General features: G+C 51.5%; 2 protein-coding genes across 2 annotated transcripts in view; one reads left to right on the top strand and one right to left on the bottom strand.

Annotated features, from left to right (window-relative positions):
- Window positions 1-9630, top strand: part of AKNA (AT-hook transcription factor) — a 43493-nt gene extending 33863 nt beyond the window's left edge. The window contains exons 18-22 of the mRNA XM_082630084.1: window positions 502-648; window positions 2106-2201; window positions 3799-3915; window positions 4183-4375; window positions 8340-9630. Coding sequence (XP_082486210.1) covers window positions 502-648; window positions 2106-2201; window positions 3799-3915; window positions 4183-4375; window positions 8340-8601 — 815 coding nt within the window. The 3' untranslated portion in view covers window positions 8602-9630. The remainder of the gene's footprint in view (window positions 1-501; window positions 649-2105; window positions 2202-3798; window positions 3916-4182; window positions 4376-8339) is intronic.
- Window positions 9631-12642: 3012 nt separating this feature from the next.
- ORM1 (orosomucoid 1) lies at window positions 12643-16296 on the bottom strand. The gene is made up of 6 exons (XM_082634464.1): window positions 16150-16296; window positions 15624-15766; window positions 15306-15376; window positions 14355-14462; window positions 14116-14219; window positions 12643-12817 (listed from the first exon to the last, which is right to left on the bottom strand). Exons 1-6 carry the CDS (start codon window positions 16264-16266, stop codon window positions 12752-12754), a joined length of 609 nt encoding a protein of 202 aa, XP_082490590.1. The 5' UTR covers window positions 16267-16296; the 3' UTR covers window positions 12643-12751.
- Between the last annotated feature and the right edge of the window lie 3108 nt (window positions 16297-19404).

The following is a 19404-nucleotide window of genomic DNA, read 5'->3' on the forward strand; positions in this document are numbered from 1 at the left end:
GCTGTGTGGCCTTGGCCAGGTCGTTTACCTGCCCTGCACAGTTAAACGGACAGCTAACAGTGCAGGGACAATAGCGTCCGCTCCTGGGGTTGCTGTGAGGGTACGTGACATGAAGCATGCCAGGCATTTAGCACAAGGCCAGGGGTCCAGATGTGTCAGCTGTGATTACTAAGGGGCGGAGCTGGAGGCTCTAAGCCTGGGCTTCCCTGGTGGCGCAGTGGTTGAGAGTCCGCCTGCCGATGCAGGGGACACGGGTTCGTGCCCCGGTCTGGGAAGATCCCACATGCCGCGGAGTGGCTAGGCCCGTGAGCCATGGCCACTGAGCCTGCACATCCGGAGCCTGTGCTCCGCAGTGGGAGAGGACACAACAGTGAGAGGCCCGCGTGCCGCAAAAAAAAAAAAATCTACGCCTGTCCCAGAGCCTCAACTCGTGATCCACCCACTCCCTAAACTATGTGACCCCCACCCCCTCCCCCTCTGATGCCCCTCTTTCCACCTCAGGTTCCGAATCTGAGCCAGCCTCCCCCAGGCTGTTCTCTGAGAGGGGCAAGACCACCGAGGACAGTCCACAGGCAGCTCGGGATAGAAGGAGAGGAGTGGGTAGCACCCGTCGGCCAGAGAGGGTCACCTTCCGGGGCCAATACACAGGTGGGCCAGGAGGGGGTGCTGGGTGGGCATGGTTGGTCTCTGTCCTGAGAAGGCTCTTCCATTTAGCCAGTGGGCCATTGAAATACTATCATTTTTTTATGAGCTGTGTGATACAGAAACATCAGGCAGTATTGTCTCTTTGAATCTGGGTGCGTTTGTTTATTCATTCACTCAGCAGACAGTTTCTGAGGCCTCCCCTTTGTTGGGGCCCATGCTTGGTTCTGGGGAAGCCCATTCAGGTGGTCATTCATGAAGTGGTTTAGGGAGAGCTTGATGTTGGCAGGACCTGGGTGACAAGGTGAACATGGAATCACTCCTGGACTGCCTTAAGGTACTGATTACCCAGGGGGCCCCGTGTCTCACGGACTGGGTACCCGGCATATAGTAAGGCTTGAGGTGACACATAGTAGGATTTCAGAGTGCTTAACATTAAAACAAATACAGATACGGCTCCTACTTTCATGAATCTGACTGCATAGCAGAGAAGACCAGTAACAAATAAGCAATTATAGTAAATGTGTGAATTATAGTAAGTAAATTATAGACGTGGCTCTCACCCATTCCTCACTGGGAGGGAGGGCTGTTAACCTCAGACACGGAAGGCTGAGTGATGCAGAGAAGGCAGGAAATGAGATACAATGTCTCCCAGCAGAGCAGATAGAAGCTGAGGGTTAGAAGTCAAAGCAGCAGCGCGTCCAGGGGCCCCAATGCAACACACACAGAGTATAAAGTGGGGACCCTGCACGGCAGAAGAGAGAGAAAAAGAAATTAATCAGGCAACGTTCTGAAGGTCTTATTTGAGACTCGGGGATGGACAAGGCAGGGGATGGCAGGGCTGGGTGCAGACCCAAGACCCTGTCCAACCTTCTGATAACCTTGAGCACTTGACATCTGCCAGGTGCGGGGCAGGATACCTCACGGATATGACCCCATTCAGTCCTCCCAACAAGGCTATGAAACCCACAGTATGACTACCCCTATTTTCCAGCTGCTTGGAGCACAGAGAAAACACCACTGACTCCATGCCCAAGCCATTCTAATCCTACCCAGCAAGCCGGGGTACGGGGGAGTAGCATCATACTTTGTCATTGCTTATCATGTCTTCCCGGCCTGCTTTCCATTCCTGACTGAGCTTGCATTTGTTGGTTGCTTCTGTATATCAAGAACTAGGCAGCTGGTCCCTAAATAGGATCTGAGATGAAACAGGAGTCTGGAGAAACAGACAAATAAATGTGTTTTTATGTATATGTGTATATGTACATGCACAATTTTATAGCTACATATTTATGCACATATATCACATGTGTGTGCACGTGTGTGTGTGTGCGTGAGAAAAAGATTGAGAGGGAGACTATTAAACCATTTGGAGGAAGAGGAGAGAGATCCTTATTCTAAATCGTCCCCAATTCTGCATCCACGCCCAACTGACACTGACTGGTTTCTGGTTTCTTCCCCAGGCCAGGAGTACCATGTTCTGACCCCCAAGACTGTCCCAAGAGGCAGTGGCCCAGTCTCCTGTCCCCACTGCCGACCCACTAGGACAGAGGATCCAGGTAGGGGATGGTACCTGAAGAAGCGGCCAAGGCTATGTGGCTGCAGCTTCTTGCCCTTGGCCTTGGGGGTGCAGTTGGGCCAGACATGGGCCACCCTGAGCTCTGCGTGGGTCAAGATACAGACAAGGGAAAGAGATTTTTTTTCTGGTCTTTTTAGCCCTCCCAGGGAGTCCTGCCCTCACATCTATTACTCTAGGTGCTTTGCCTGAAGCCACCCTCCTTCACCTTGACGTAGAGAAGACGTGAACATGATTCCAGAAGGTCCTGATGCGGGGAGGGGTGCAAGCAACAGGGGGGCTGGCAGCATTGATTGTCTTATCTCCCCTCCATCCTACCTCCACTCCTCACCCTTTCCCCCAAACCCAAGAGTTTAGGGGAAGAGTAGTGGGGAGAGAAGTGGCCTGAGAATATGGACACCAGGTTCTAGTCCCAGTTCTGCCACCGACTCGCTGTGTGACATTAGGCAAGTTCCTTAACATCTCTGAGCCTCAGGCTCCACATCCATAATGAAAGGTTTGGAGATGGTCTCTGAGGCCCTTTCAAGTGATAACGATGATAATGATGGAGCTGTCATTTATTAAGCCGTTACTATATACAGGGCAACATGCTAAGGGTTGTACAAACATTAATCCTCACAACCCTATGAAGTAGGTTTTGCACATTTTATTACTGTGTCCATTATATGAGTGAAGAAACTGAGGCTCAGAGAAGTTAAGTAACTTGCCCAAGGGCACACAACTTACAAGTGGTAGAGTCAGGATTTGAACCCAGGTCTTTGTGACTCTAAAGCCCTGGCTCTTCACCACTGTACTGCTGCGCCTTTGCTAGAGTCCCAACAAGCCTACCACTCATTTATTTATTCAGCACCTTCCCATACTGGGCCCTGGGCCTTATCCCTAACAAACTTTTCCGCTAAGCAGACGAAGCAGAATGGTCAGAACTGGGATGGGGGAGCACAGGGTGGGGCTAGGGAGCACATAACTCAGCCCGGTGAGTGGTGGGACTTCCCAGAGGGAGTGATGCTGATCTGAGGCCTGAAGGAGAAGCAGATGGACCCTGGAATTCTCCCAGTTGTGGTGCTGAGGATTTGTACAGGAAGAGAACCAGGATGCCCACTCTCCTCCTGCTCACTAGGCCTCCACTGACTCGCCCTGGTGCCCAGGGGCCATTGTGGGCTGGTCCCACCTGGAGAATGGGCCTGTGTCACTGTGGAGGATGACCCATAGGTACAAGGGCTCCAGTCGGGAGAACCAGGCTTGAGATCAGACAAAGGACCACTGCTTCCCAGCTCTGAGACTTGGCAAATTATTAACCTTTTGGAGCCTCAGTTTCCCCATCTGTAAAATGGGGGAGTGATGATGGTAGCTAGACCAGTGGCTTGTTGGATTTGATCAACTAATGCATGAAGACCCTGAGCAGAGGGCCTGGCTCAGGAGATGCCTCTCGATGTCATGGTTACCATCAATATTGCTGTCACCCAGTGGGGGCCGCTTGTCTCTGCAGTGGTCCCTGAGGGAAGCTCAGTGCTGCGGGAGGCTTGTGGGGGCCCAGTGACTTAGACATAATCCTCTCCTGACGTCTCTGCCTCCTCTTCCAGGTGATGCTGGCACCAAGGACCCACTGGGACCATCTCACACTGAGACCCAGCGATGTCCCCTGTGTGGTCGAGTTGGGTCCTCCTCCAAGGGGGAGGACCCAGACTCAGCCAGCTCTGGTAGGGACAGATGCTCGTCTCTTCCCCCAGCTCCCCTGGATTCCGGTGTGGGCCCCTGGGAGGGGGCATTTAGCCGGGGTGGCAGCTTGCGCAGTCTGGGATGGAGCAAACTGGATGAGAGTTGGCTTCCCCAAAGCGAGGCACTCCCGGCATGGCCGGCCCCGTGTCCAGCTCTAATGGGGCTGGTGGGGCTGGGAGGGCCCTCTGTTCTCTGTTAGATCTTCCCAAGTGGTGAGACTGTGTCTCTCTGGTGTCCCTCCCTGACAGCACCAGAAATGGCCGCCACCAGGAGAAACGCATCTTCTACCTCCAGCCCCAAACAAAGGAGCAAGCGGACAGGGTCGTCACCTGGGCCGCCTCCTGCACTGTGGTATCTGGCTGCCGCGCCCTCAGCACCAGCCCCTCCTGCCTTTGCCTACGTCTCCTCGGTTCCCCTCGTGCCTTATCCATCAGCCACTGTGTAAGAACCTTCCGTTCCAACCCTCCTAGCCTTTCTGTCTGAATCGCTTAATAATTAGCATTCAGACCTGAGTTGGATAGCTGGGAACTCGGGCACTGAGTAGCCCTGTGTTCCCCCCGCCAACACTCATGCAGTCACTCAACAAACCCTGAATGCTCCCTGGGCACCAGCAAGAGTGCTTGGCCTTGGGGACCCAGCAGTGAAGGAGGCTGGCAGAGGGCCCTGACCTCTTACAGTCTCAGGGGGACCTAGGACCTTAACCATCTTCCATCTCCTTATGGGACTTGTCAGCGAGCAAGTAATACTTTTTCAAAAACTAGGCTTTATTTTTAGAACAGTTTTAGATTTATAGAGAAATGGAACAGATAATGCAGAGAGTTCTCCTATACCACCCCCCAAACACAGTTTCTTCTGTTACAGACATCTCACCTTGATATGGTATAGTGCAGTTAGTGAACCATTATTAATACATTGTTATTAACTAAAGTCCACAGTTCATTCAGGTTTCTTAGTTTTTACCTGAAGTCCTTTTTCTGTTCCAGGATCCACCCCCCTGCCCCACAGGTTACCGCATGCATTTAGTTGTCACATCTCCCAGGCTCCTCCTGGCTGAGACAGTTTCTCAGACTTTCCTTGTTCCCGATGGCCTTGACAGTTTATAGGCATACTGGTCAGGTCCACGGCCAGAGGAGCAATCACTTTTTACATGGATTTGGATGTACCATCAGTCAAGACAGAAAAAGCACAGCAACTGAGGCGGAAATGGTCCAGGTTTTAGAGTCAGAGCTGTACTGGAATCCTGTCTGCCGCTTATTAGTGGTGTGGCCTTGGTAAAGCTACTTCCTCTCTGAGCCTCGCTTTCCCCATCTGTTAAATGGGGTCAGAGTCTCAGTCACGTACAGTTGTATGAGGATTAAATGAGGCAGGTGGCAAGAGCCCCACGAGCTGTTTGTGGGGTTCGTAGTGCAGTGCCAGCAAATGCTCTTTGCTGAATAAGCAGCAGCTTTTGTCATCATAGCAAATGCTGCTGCTGTGAATATTGTCATTAATAAGAGGAAAAAATGAGGAAGGGTGGCTTCAACATGACGGGATTGTGCAGGAAAAAAACAGCCCTGGACCCTGGAATTAGGAGATCTTTCTTCTTCTCCTGACTGTCATCAGCTGGTTCTATGCCTCAGTTTCCCTCACTGTAAAATGACTGGGTCAGGGGTCCTCTTCACTGGTGTGTTGTCAGAAGCCTGTGTCTGTGAGCAGCAAGAGGCCAGAGTTTCCATCAGGGCTGGCGCGTGGCAGGAGCAGAGAGGCCCAGGCACCATCCAGCTCCACGAGGAGTCCTGCCTAGAGCGCGGTTTCTTCCTTTCCTCTCAGCTGAGACTGGGTGGGTCGTTAAGGAACCCTCCGCTCCAGCAGTTAAGGGAGGCCATACTGCATGCTCAGGCCTCTGATTCGTTGGACAGGAAAGGGTTTGCCTGGAATTTGGTGGCCCAGGAGAAAGCTCTGAGCGTCCACGGTAGCCATGGGTCTCTACTTCTGAGGCCATTCCAGATCCGTCCAGGCTCAGACCTGTGGGCAGAACTAACCAGGTTGGTGTCCTCAGGCCTGGACAGGCCGTGGGGAAGGGGAAAGACCCTGAGCTTTAGTGCCCAACAGACCAGGCCGGCAGTAACCAGATAACCTGGGGCAGGTCACTTTGCTCCTGTGCCTCAGTTTTTCCCTCTGTGAAATGGGTTGTGCTGAGGATTAAATGAACTTATGCATGGCAAGCCCATAGTACATAGAAGGTGGCCAGTAACCATAGTGCTTCTAATGCTACTGGAATTGGGGCTGATGCCACCCTGAAGTTCCTCCAGCTGCCCATCAGCAGGACTGAGCATGCTCAGTGGCTGAGGCCAGGAACCCTTAGAAAGCTGAATGGGCCTGTGCTGCCGCCTGCTGGCCAGCCACCTTATAGCCTCTGCACCAGAGGCTTTCTAGCCAGTGTTTTGGTTTTGGGGGGTTTCTTTGTTGTTGTTTGTTTTGTAGCTTCTGCCCTAGGGGGAGTTTGGGGTAACTTTCAGGCCAAGCTGGTCCTCAGAATTATCAGAAGGCAGGGGTGTGTGGGAACCCAGTAGTTACAAGAGCTAGTCTGTCCTTAAAGGAGGGAACTGGATTCAAGAAGCCCATTCATTCAGTTCAGATGATACGTATCAGCATCTCCTGGGAGTTAATTAGCTCTGGGTTTAAATCCAGTACTGCTCCTTCCAGCTCTTTGACTCTGGGGGAGTCCTCAGTAGCTGACATTTCCAGAGCACTGGGCGTACAGAGCTTTTAACCTGAATTTTCCTATTGGATCTACCGTGGGCGGTAGCTAAATATGGCTGTTTTCCATGGAGAAACGGACCCCTTGAAAATGAAGTAGCTTCATGGTCGTGCGCGTGGCCAGGATTTGGGGAGCTTCCTGCATCACTTAGCTTCTCCGAGCTTCACTTTGCTCATCTGTAAAATAAGTATAAAAGTACCTACCAGGGGCTTCCCTGGTGGCGCAGTGGTTGAGAGTCCACCTGCCGATGCAGGGGACGCGGGTTCGTGCCCCGGTCCGGGAAGATCCCACATGCTGCGGAGCGGCTGGGCCCGTGAGCCATGGCCGCTGAGCCTGTGCTCCGCAACGGGAGAGGCCACAACAGTGAGAGGCCCACGTACAGAAAAAAAAAAAAAAAAAAAAAAAAGTACCTACCGAATAATCAAGACAGTGCTGGTAAAGGACTTATCTCAGAGCCTGGCAAATGGGTCCTGAGGATGAGGATGCCAGCCCCAGGCTAAGCACTGTGTTTAACTGAGGAACTGCCAAACTGCTTTCCAAAGTAGTGGCAGCATTTTACATTCCCACCAGCAGTGTTTGAGGGTTCCGATCTCCCCACATCCTCACAGACACTCATTGCTATCTTTTTGCTTTGAGCAATGAGTGTCTCTGAGGACAGCCAGTGAGTGGGGAGTGTGTGAAGTGGCATCTCATGTAGTTTTGATTTGCATTTCCCTGCTGGCTAATGATGTTGAGCATCTTTTCATGTGCTTGTTGGCCGTTTGTACATCTTGCTTGGAGAGACATCTGTTCAGATCCTAGCAAAGCCCGTTTTTCACACTGTGCAATAATGCAAATTAGAAAGTGAAGGGTCAGGAATCAGACCAGAGTTTACAGCGTGCCAAGCAAAACACCAGTGAATGTCTCCGGCCAAGTTCTCCTAAACCCATTCCTGCTCTATTTAGGGAACATGCTTCTTTGTCCCTCTCTTTCCTACACACTTTACTCCACAACGCAGGTGCCACGCCCTCTTCTTGCCCAGCATCGGTTTCTTTGAACCCTAAACTTGGCATCCTTGGAGGAATGCAGTAGTCATTTCTTGGAGAAACCTGTGCTTCAGCTCATGGCTCCTCAGCCGGTTTTCCCCAGAACTTTTAAACAACACCATACATTCCTGCAGGACCAGGCTGGGGGGGATGAGTGGAGCCATACCCTCTCACTCCTGCAGAATCCTAATTATTATTACCATGTTTCTCCAGCGCTCCACACCTGACAGATAGGGCTCCATACATGACCTCTCTGATGAAGGGGGTTTGCCCCAGAGCCTGGGGTGATCCTGGTCTCCCTGAGAGGAGGCTCTCAGACTAGAAGCTCCAAGAAGGTGGCGGGCGGGGTCCGTGTTCATTCACCATGGTGACCTCAGGCCCTAGTGCACTGGCTGGCACATGTATGTTCCATAAGCATTTGTTCAATGAACGGATAGATGAAACGGACCATATTTTGAGGACTGTTCTGGTTCAGGCACTCGCATTTATGTTGCTTCACCCCTCTAACACATCCCTCAGCAGGGGTCATGTTTCCCATTTTAGAGGTGAAGAAACTGAGACAGAATGTAGGGGCCGAGCTGGGGCTGAGAAGCCCCCAGCCCTCTCCGCGGTCAGTGAACGCACTCGCCTCTCTCCCCAGGTACTACGCGCCTCCAGCACCTACCTCAGCCCCCTCGGCCCGAGCAGCTGCCGAGTGGCCCCCCGCAGCCTCCTCTCGGCCGGCCAGGAGACCCCGGCACTCCATCCAGCTGGACCTGGAGGACCTGGAGGAGCTCAACAAGGCCCTGAGCCGAGCGGTCCAGGCTGCCGAGAGCGTCCGCTCCACCACCAAGCTCATGAGCCGCTCCCTGTCGGCCGACCTGCGCCAGGCCCGCGGCCTGCGGGGCTCCTGCCTCTTCTGACTGCGCTCAAGGCTCAGAGATGCACAGTGGGCAGGGGTGGGCAGTCCCTGTCGCCCTGGAGGCCCCGCAGACCCTCGTGAGGAGGGTTCCCTCCGCACCGGCCCTGCCTGCTCAGCCTCCGCGTTTCCAAAACGGAAAGTGTATCAGCTGGTCCTCCAGAGAAGTCACTTCCTAGGGACCAGCCCTGAAGGAGGTGCTGGGACTGAGGCCACCATCTGTCCAGATGCCATCTCTGGGAGGCTCCTGGTCTTGCATTTGTCCATCTCCGGCTAACAATATGTATTTTATATACGGATGGACAGATTTCTTTTTCTCAAACTGAAGCATTTTCCTGGTCTTGGATCCTTCTTAGGAGGCCAGATGAGAAGGGACAAGGCCAGGGTCTCTGGCGAAAACTTGTCCACCACCTGTGACCAGCCACTCCAGAGTAGGTGTCTCTGGGAAGGACATGGCGGGGACCTTTCTCCTGGTGACTGGTGGTCAGTGGGGCACTTTGAGGCCATTGGGATATCTCAGGATGACACACACCCAGCTTCTCCATGGTTGAGAGGCCTTTCCTGTGGGTCTGCTGGGATGGAGACACCCCACGGAGGGCCCAGAAAGCCATCCACCATGGTCCCCCTCAGTACCTCATCCTGAGACCCCCGGCTCTCCCCTGGGACCCCCGTGGAATTGAGCCAGTAGCCAGCTTCCTGCCAGGTCCTTGTCTGTGGCCATGAGGCCAGGCCATCTCCTGCTCCCTGACCTTGTAGCGGCTCAGACTTCAGCTTTTCTGGAATGTGTGTGCGTCAGTGATATTTGTATATTTGGGACATTAAAAAATCTATTTTCGTTATGAGAGCAAATAAAGAAGAGTGAATATTGATCTTAAGAAATGAAAGCCAAAAATACCCAAAAACATTCCCAAAGCCGCCCACATCTATGGTGTGTGTCATCCACTTGTGGTTTCTAAAGTCAAGTTTGTGGGGTGAAAGATTTGGTGCCAAGTGGAGCCCTCCCCCGAGGGACCAGTTGGGTGCACATTTCCAGACTCTGCCTGCCTACCTCCCTTCAGTGCCTTCATCTCCCCAACTTTCCCCCTCAGAACCATAAAGCTTTCCACTGAGGGGCCTGCGAGGAGAGGCCGTCTGACCAAGCCTCTTTTATGAGACACACAGCAGATTGGTGTCTGCAAGGGCATGAGCCCAGACTCTCTTTCCAGTGCTGCTTTTGGCAGCAAACAGCAACAACAGCTGCCATTTACTGAGCGCCTCCTAGATGCCAGTCCTTGAGCTAAGTGACCCACTGTGCACCCATTTTATTGATGAGGAGACCGAGGTTCCGAATGCCCGAACTCATGATGGTCTGACTCCAAAGTCCATATACTTTGTCACTTTTTTTCTCCTTAAACCTCCGTGACTTTTTCCTCCCCAGCTCCTGCTTCTCCTTCCCTTGGCCTTTTCTTCAGTCTTCCCCACCTCTCATCTCACTTGCTTCTCCCGGCCCTCCAGGACTCATTTCTATTTCATTTTTCAGCTGATCCTTCTCAGGAGAGTTGAAAACGGCATCTTGCTGAGATGGGAGATTTCTTGCTGGTTCTGAGCCTCCAGGTCCACACCCTCATGGGAAGGTGGATGGGAAGAGGGAGCCCGAGGTGGGGGGCCAGAGCAGTGTCTCCAGCCTCAGTGCTCTGGGCACAACATGGCTGCAGCTTTGAACAGAGGATGCTGAAGTCTTGGGTCTGTGGCTCTTTGGAGGACACTGGCCTGGGAGCCACAGGACTGGGTGTCAGGAGCCAGGGTTATGGTCCTGTCACTCCAAATGGCTTAGGACGCTTGCACATAGAATTACTCCAATCATGCAGCCCAGTTTCTCTGCCACCTGTGTGGTGCTACTTCCCTCATATGACCATGACAAAGCCCTTGTGTCTGGAAGGAGACCAGCCTGCCTTGTTGGAATCCTGGCTTCAGACGCTCAGTCCTCTTTATGCCTCTAAGTGGGCCAGCCTCAGGCGTGGCCCCATGGCGAGGGCTCCAAACACATTTGCAAGATGGCTGGATTCAAGAGACCAACCTTACCCTAGGTATCCTACCTTCCTCTTGGGTGTCAGGTGGGCACTCTGGGGACACCTCATGGAGACACACAGCCCCTCTGGCCTGGCCCCAAGTCCTCCGAGTCTCCCCCATCCTGCCCCTGCCCTGGCCCAGACACCTGCCTCTTCCAGGATGCTCACAGCAGCCTCCGCATAGGTCTTCCTGCCTCCGGTCTGGGCCCTCCTAATTTGCCTCCCCAGATGGCCAGGCTGACATCTAAAGTAAGGGCCCTACGCAGTAAAGGGAGCTCGGATGAGAGTCCCCCTGCAATCTCATGCCAGGACCTCCAGAGCCGCCTCCACAGTGCCTGCGGCCTCTGCTGCAATTCACTTGCTCACCAGGTGCCCTCAGGGCAGCTGCTCTCCAACTGCGGTCTCCTCACTCCTGCCCTGTCCATGCCTTTATCCCACCATGTCCACTCTGGTCAGGATCGTCCCAGCTCTCTCGCAAAGTGAAAGACTGATCTTTCCATTTTGTTCCCGAGTGTGAACGAACCCCAGGCCCTTCCCAGGGGCCCAGGCTTAGATTAGAGCTGAAGGAGACACGTGGGGAGTAGGGGGCGTCAGGAAGGGAGGTTGTCTGTGACGTGCTGACGTTAAAACCAGTTTCCTCCTCAACAGTGTCCAAACTGGGCAAGCCTTGCTGGGTGAAAAACTGAAAACATACAGCTGAGTCTGAAAGAAATGAACGGTGGTCCAAATGTGCTCGTGTTTACACGAGTCTCCCTCCTGTCTCACCTGCATGGACTTGTGACTAACATCGCGTCTTTTATGTTAACTCCTGGTGATGTTTTGAGGTAGGATAAGCTCAAGCTCAGTGTTTTCCTTCTGCTCAGACTGCTCTCTTTTTGTATCCACTGTTTGCTGAGGCAGACTCCCTTCTCTGATGGAGCCCTGGGCTCTAGGTAGGTAATTCTGTGAGTGAGCACAAGCTTGGCACAGTCCATACGCTCGGACGTGTCCGCAATTAACTTCGCCTGATTTAAGGATGGATGAGAATCTACTTACAGATGAAGACTAGGCAGGCGGGCGTGGTTTTGTATGTAAGCAAGACCAAAATGAAGATCATAAGCAGAAAACTGTGGAATTTTGTGCTCTGAGGAATAAAGTCCCTTAGGAGGTAAGTTTCCTAAAGCAAAGTCCTTGTTAGGGCCAGGATGTTGGAAAGCACACTAACTGGTTCAGGATTAAGGTTTGGTTTCCTTTTCCTTCTCCCTCCAGACCCAGCGACTTGGGGATGCTGCCGTGCGTGGGCCAGCCTGCTTCCTGACTTGGTAACAGGGCACCTCTGTGACCTTCATAATCAAGTGACAGAGACTCTATTTCATGTACTTAAGAGGAGAAACTTTCCTTCATTCCTGAAAGGATTTACTTTCGGAAACGCGATATGATCTGATAAGATTCTTGAAAAATCTTTTAAAAAATATTGATCATCAGTTTCTTGGTGACATCTGGGAGAAATTTTGATATGAATGGTGAAATTTTGACAATATCTCATGAACTGAGCAAAAATAAAACCAAACTGATTCATCTTTTAAAAATAAATAAATAAATAATAAATAAATAAAGTAAGGGCCCTTGTGTTCAGCGCCACACTCCCGAGTCCTCACCACCCTCTATCTACCTGAACTCCTCTTCAGGGTCCTCCACTTCGATGTTCCTTAAACAGATCTTTGGCTTGCAGCGGGAACAGCAGGTGTTATCAAGCTCCTAATCTTTCTAGAATGGTTCAGATGCCCCTTCCAGGTAGCCTTCCCAGATTTCCCCACTGGAGAAGGAAGCTTCCCCGTGCTGGGCTCCCACAGCACTCAGTGCATATAGTCCTCCATCCTGGCACATGTGCTGGGAATTATAGCAAGGGCCCTTCCAACCAAGGATCAACTCAGGGCAGTGGTCGGCCGGGGCTCAACTGAGGCGGGCACAACATGAATGAACGAATGAACAAACGAACAAGCAAATGACAACCTGACTGTACCACAACAGACGCTTTATTGATGCAACTGAGGGAGAGCTGAGGTACGAAGGGTGAGCGGGGGGCTGACGATGGGCCCGCAGAGTCCCCAGGGTCCTAACCCAATGCTAGGACTCTTCCTTTTCCTTCTTCCTTTCCTCCTCATGCTGCATATGCAGTGGCCCGCACAGATCCTAGTGGGGGAAGACAGCACATGATCGGGGGAGGGCGGGGGGTCTTCTGGGGGAAGAGGGAAGTAAGCTCTGGACTGTGGCTCCAGCCCAAGCAGGGCTTCAGCTGGGTGACCCTGGGCAAGTCATTCTCTCTCTCTGAGTCTCAGCTTATTCACCTCTGAAATGGAGGCTCCAGCCCTTAACAACTGGCATGTGTGAGCACTTATGACTTGCCATGCCCTTCTGTTGATCTCCTGGATTCCTCACACCTTTTTTTTTTTTTTTTTGCGGCACGCGGGCCTCTCACTGCTGCGGCCTCTCCCGTTGCAGAGCACAGGCTCTGGACACGCAGGCTCAGCGGCCGTGGCCCACGGGCCCAGCCGCTCCGCGGCATGTGGGATCTTCCCGGACCGGGTCATGAACCCGTGTCCCCTGCATAGGCAGGCGAACTCTCAACCACTGCGCCACCAGGGAAGCCCCCTCACACCATTTTGAAGATGATGAGAGTGAGGCTCATGGTGACCTGCGGCCTGTCCGAGGTCCCCCGGCCAGTGGACGGGGGCAGCAGGCTGCTGGCCACGGGACCAACTCCAGTGTCTGTGTTCATACGCCTTTTCTCGGGGTTCCCAAAAGCGGGGGATGATTTATGCCACTGGTGGTCACGGGAAATGACCTCAGGTGGCACAAATCTGTCTAGATGGAGACGTTTTTATTTTAATAATCATGAAAGTATTTCACATGTATCCAAAAACGTGTAACAAGTTTTTGGTTTGTGTAACCAGTTTAAATCAGCTCTGTGATTTCAGATATTATTGCACAGGACAAGACCATGTAAAGCCTTTCATTTAACACAGGTTTAAAGGAAAGTATTAAGAAGATTATACAGATAATGCTAAGTTCCAGCCAAAATTGGGACGGTGGTCCTGGACTTGCAGTTTGGGTGACACCTAAAACCACAAGACTGACTCCCCATCACACGGGCATTAGAAGCCTGGGGGTGTGGCAGGCAGCTGTAAATGATCATTCCCCATGTGCGTGTCTCTTTCCCAAGTTCACCACACCTTGGCTATGCTCTTCCCCTCCTGTTAGCCTTTACAATCCTCCCCACCTGCTCCAGGCGTCCTCCCTGATTCCCCGTGACTTTTCCCTCCTGGGCACTCGTCCATCACCCGGGGGCCCTGCAGTGAGGCAGGTGCTTAAACAGGATATCCTGTCTCGCTGTGCAGCTTTGACTGACAGCTTCCCTCTCTGGGCCTCTGAGGCTGCCCAAGGTGGGACCCCCCTCAGGGTGGGCACTGCCCGGTCCTCCTTGCACTTACCTTTTTCTCATCGCTGTACGTGATTTCTGACTCGTGAATGCCTATGCACTTGATGGCATCAAGGAACTCTTGCTTCTGCTTCTGGGTCACCTCTGGCTTGTCGGCTACAGGATGGAGCAAGGGGGCCGGGTGAGGATGATGGGGGACCTAAGTGGGAGGGCTGGGGTGCTGGGGGTCCAGCCCGAGTAGTGGTGGTCCTGGGGCGAGGCTTGGGTAGAGAGGGAGTCTGAGGTCTCTACCATAGAAGGATATCCCCACATTCTTCTTGCCATTCCAGGAGGCAGAAAGCATGAAGGTCTTGGGGTCCTTGGTGAGCAGCACGTCAGCAAAGTGTTCTCTACCCGACTCTGGAGGAGAAAGCCTCTGATGAGACCACGGGGGCGGCACAACAGTTCCTATCTCACGGGGGAGGAACCTGGGTGTGCCCAGGGCCACACAGCCAACCAGTGAAGACCAGGGGTTCTCTTAGGCCACTGGTCACTCGCTCCTCCTGTGTGCCAGGCTCTGCACTGAGCACTCTCTATGTGTGGAATCATAGGAGCCTCACATGGACCATGGCTGTCAGAGCCTTTCTCCCCATTTTACAGATGAGGAAATCAAGCTCAGACAGGAGCCTCGGGGCTGCAAAGAAGTGTCCGTTCAATTCCATCAGCATTTGTGTGCTCCTACTAGGAGCCCTCTCTGCAGTGATGGTGGGGAAATGGGCGAAGTCACTGCCTGCCCAACGCAGGCTCCCACCCTTAGCTCCCCTAAGATAAGGAGTTTTCCCTGAAGATAAGGAGTAGTTGATAGAGAGGTAGGACTGGAGCCAGTCTGGGGTTTAGATCCTAGTTCTAATTATAAGCTGTGTGACCACGGGGAAACTACTTGACGTCTGTATTTCTCTATTTCCTCATCTGGTCACTGTAATGTCCTCCTAGGGTTGTTTGTGAGTATTAAGGGGATTAATCCATGTAAAGCACTTCAAACAGTGCCTGGCACATAGTAAGAGCTCAACAGTGTTGGCAGTTATTACTGATTATTTGCTGTGTGCAGGCACTGGGGCCACAGAGATATAAGAGGTGGGCCTGTCCCGTGTTCTCTGTGTTCAAAGCCCCCAGGGCCTTAGTCCAGGCCCCCGTCTTTAGGCTGGACAACGCACCATCTCCCCACTCCAGACAGCAGCCCTCCACCTGAGGGCTGGCCCTCACCGTATTTAGACATGGTCCCATTCTTGCGATAGACTGTCACGAAGCTGGAGTTGTAGATGCACTTGTTCCCACTACAGTCAGACAGAAGAGGGGAGAAAAGCAGTAAGATGGTCAAGAAGTGGACGATCACCCATCTCAGTCATTGAGGGGCAAGAGTCAGGTGGCAATTGGAGTCAATGCCCCCCATCCCTCCCCGCCTAGTCCATCAACGGGAAGGCTGAGGCCAGGAGGGAAGATGGACTTGCTCAAGGTTTTTCTGCAGCTGGGAGTGGAAGCCGGAAGCGGAGGCTGAGGGTGAATTGGTGTGTGGGGTCTCACGTGGTCTGGTACTCTCTGAGAATTATCTTGTCCTCCGCGTGCTTGGGCTCAAAGTAAAAGAAAGCTGCCTGGATCGATCTAGCCGACTCATTGTACTCGGGGTTTCGGAAGGCCGAGCCGATATAAAACCACTTGCCAGAGAGCTGGGGAGAAGCCAGGAACTGGTGATGGAGGCTGCAGCTGAATCCTTGAGAGTCAGCTGGGATGAGATCTCTCCCCTCATTTTACAAACAAGGAGAACTGGGACCCCAGATGAGGAGTGGACGTGAAAGAGCTCACTTGGAGGACCAGACATCTCCCCTCACCCCCCCACCCCTGGGCAGCCCCTCCTTGCCCAGTACAGAATTGTTCCCTGCTGAGGGACCTTGCAAAGAGGCGTCGGAGTTTGGAGGCAGAGAAATGCCTCCAGAGGCTGGTCAGAATTTCACCCCAGGACCCAGGATAGAAAAGGATGGCATCAGGAGGGCAAAGGGAAGCCCAGAGATGGAAGCAGCTGCCCATGGCACTCAGGGACTTGGGCACTCACCCTGTCCAGGGTGGCATTGGTGATGGGCTCCACCGCCGTCAAGTTGGCGCACGCCGGACTGTGGGCGTCCAGCAGAGGAATGAGGCTCAGGACGGCGAGGGCCCAAGGCAGCACCATGCTGAAACCACGAGGCACCTGCAGCCGGGCAAACTGGTGGCTGGAGGGTGCCAGTGACCTTTAAAGTAGCTGTGGGCGGGGCCCTGGGGGCAAGCTCTGACACAATCTGGTGAGCTCTTGGAAATGGTCTTACACAAAACCTTCCCTCCATCCCACAAAGCCAGCTATAGGTAAAGCCTTCAACCCCAAGTCTAATTTGGGTCCCTGACCTGGAGGGGTTACAAGGGTCCAAAGGTCTGGCTGTTCAAAGCCAAGGTGAATGTGGGCCGGACTGATATTAGTTAATGTGTTTAGATATTGATAGAGGGGCCTGTCAGCAAACTCTCCTGTTTTCATTCAATTCCTGTCCTACTAAGCGCCAAGACTTGAGAAGGACCCGGCCATAAATCAAGGGCTGAAGGCAACTTAGAGAGTTCCCAGGTGAGCGTAGGGGAGGGGGGAATGAGCGGGGGAGGGGTTTAGGGGTGGGAGGTGAGGGGAAACGTGGGATGAATTCCACCTGAGTGTGGTGACAACTGTGAAAGAGCCAAAGTCCAGAGGGCCCCCAACCCGGTCCTGGAGGCAGGGACCTTTCCAAAAGAAAGGGGCTCCTAAGTTGATTGTCTATTTCCAGTAAATGTTTTACTTGAACCATCTCTCAGTATCTAAAACAGGAAATTATCTCTGCGATATCCCCACCCCCTGCTATGTGAGCAGGGAGCTTGCCTCTTTTTTCACCCATATATTCCCAGCCCCGGGACAGTGCCCAGCAAGTAGTGGACACTCAGTATATATCATGGCATAAATAATTCCATTGCCCATTTGCATTTCTACATGACGGGGTCAAATCTTTATTCGAATAAATAAATACTTTCCAAAAGTACTATTATGATAAGCTTACAATTTTGTATTCTTATTCATTTCATGTATTTTGAATACTTTTTCATGTGTCAGTATAGTCAACAGTTGTAATTTGAATGGATGCATAACCTTTCATTCACTTCTTGGATTCTAACTTCCTTGAGCATGTCCTCTCTTTATATTTATAGCATTTTATTTTATTTTTTCCAGCTTTATTGAAATATAGCTGTCTATAGCATTTTATACTGTCATTTTTCCTCTGATGATATGTGTCAGAGAGCATCCAAATTTCTTTCAAGAGAAAGAAAAACATATGTCTTTAAAATGAAAGACTTTACAATATTTAAAATTGCCCCCCAGATACACACAGAAATACATAAATAAATACATAAAATAGCCCCCAAACTAGAAACAATTCAGGTATCCACCAACAGGAAAATGGAAAAACAAACTGTGGCATTTTCATACAATGGAATATTACTTAGCAACCAAAAGGAATGAACTATGTATACATGTAACAGCATGAATGCACCTCAAAAACATTATGCTGAACAAAAGAAGCCAGACTCAATAGTGCACGGACTGTATGATTCCATTTATACAAAGTTCTAGAACAGCCAAAACGAATTATAATGGTAGAAATCAGATCAGTCATTTGACCGCCAAGGGGCATGAGAGAACTTTCTGAAGTAGATGGCCATGTTCTGTATTTCCACTGTGGTGGTGTTTACACACGTATGTGTATTTGTGAAACTCTTTGAACTGGAAACCAAAAATGTGTGCATTTTACTGTAAGCCAATTATACCTCAATTAAGTTGATTTTAAAAAACCTCTCCCCCAAAAGAGAGAAAACCAAAACATGATAAATCAAAGAACACTAATGATTTTTAATGCTGCACCAATCTAGCGATGCAGAAATGAATCTTTCTCTACGTCCTTGTCAGAATTGGAATTTCCCTTCTTTTTCTTTTCTTTTCTTCTTCTTCTTCTTCTTCTTTTTTTTTTTTTTTTTTTTTTTTTTTTTTGCCAGCTCAGTTAGTGTTTTGAATTTGCATTGCTCTAATTGGAGTCTTGCAAACATGACCGGAGCTCTTCAAGAGGGAAGAGTGCAGGTGAGGGAGAGTGTGGTATGTGAAGGACCAGGATGCTCTGTGTGGCTGGAGCCTGTGATGGGGTCGGAGTGATGGGGACTGATGCTTGGGGCCGTTGATGGGAACCCGAGCTGCAGAGCACGGAAGCCAGGCCGAGGAGTTTGCCGTGGAGTCTGGGGGTATTGGGGAGAAACGGAAAAATTTTAAGTGAGGTGAAGGGGGTTGACTAGTCAGATTTGCTCTTTAGAAAGATCACTCTGTCTGTCTACAGTGAGAAGAACAGGGAATGGGGAGGGCAAGAAAAGGAGAACTTGGCAGAGCAGTTGGGCAGTTGCATGGTCCAGGTGTGAGATGATGGGACTGGGCAGAGATTCTAGACACTATTTTACGGAGATGCTGAAGACTGTGTGGGGACAGTGCCACCTTAGACCTGGGCCACTGGGGCTCCTACCTGCAACCCAGAGCTTTAGAGGCCCTCACATACCACACACACACGGACACACACATACAAGGACACACACATGCAAAGTGCATTCAGCAACACACAAGCACCTCTGTCACTTGGGATCTGGTACCTGGTATTGGCACAGGGTGACCCTTAGCCCTAAACATCCTCATCACAACCAACCGTGTTCAGACCCCAGGGGAACAATGCTTCCCATCTTGTACTCTATCCTTGAAACATCAGGCATTTGGACATTGTATCCAAATGTCCTGAGGCTTTGCGGGTGATGCTACTGCTGATACAGTAGACAGACACCACTTCAGAATTCAGGGAGGATTTGAGTGGACTTACAGGTAATGAAACTGAGCAGGACCCTTCGGGGCCCTCCTGGGTTAAAAACAAAAAAAAACCAAAACATGTTTCTTGTTTATAGAAAGAAAACAAAGTGGGGGAGGGGAGCCTTTAGTCACCTAGGCCTTCTCTGAGTCCCAAAGAGCAGGCTCAAGCAGTTAATCATTAGGACTACAGAGACACAGGACTCCTCAACCCTCCTGAAGGGATGTAGATAACAATCTGATGCATATCTTTGAGCTGTTTTGCAGAAACTAAGACTCCAACCCAGGTGGAGGATGGTGACTACATCCTGACCACAAGCACAGAGACCCCAGACTAGTTGGAACCAGAAGGTTGATGATAAAGATTCCTGAAACATCCCCTTGTTACCTCACTACCAACCAATCAGAAGAAGGTCCACGAGCTGA

Source organism: Mesoplodon mirus, assembly GCF_964341445.2.
Source record: "Mesoplodon mirus genome assembly, chromosome: 1".
NCBI classification, from domain to species: Eukaryota; Metazoa; Chordata; class Mammalia; order Artiodactyla; family Ziphiidae; genus Mesoplodon; species Mesoplodon mirus.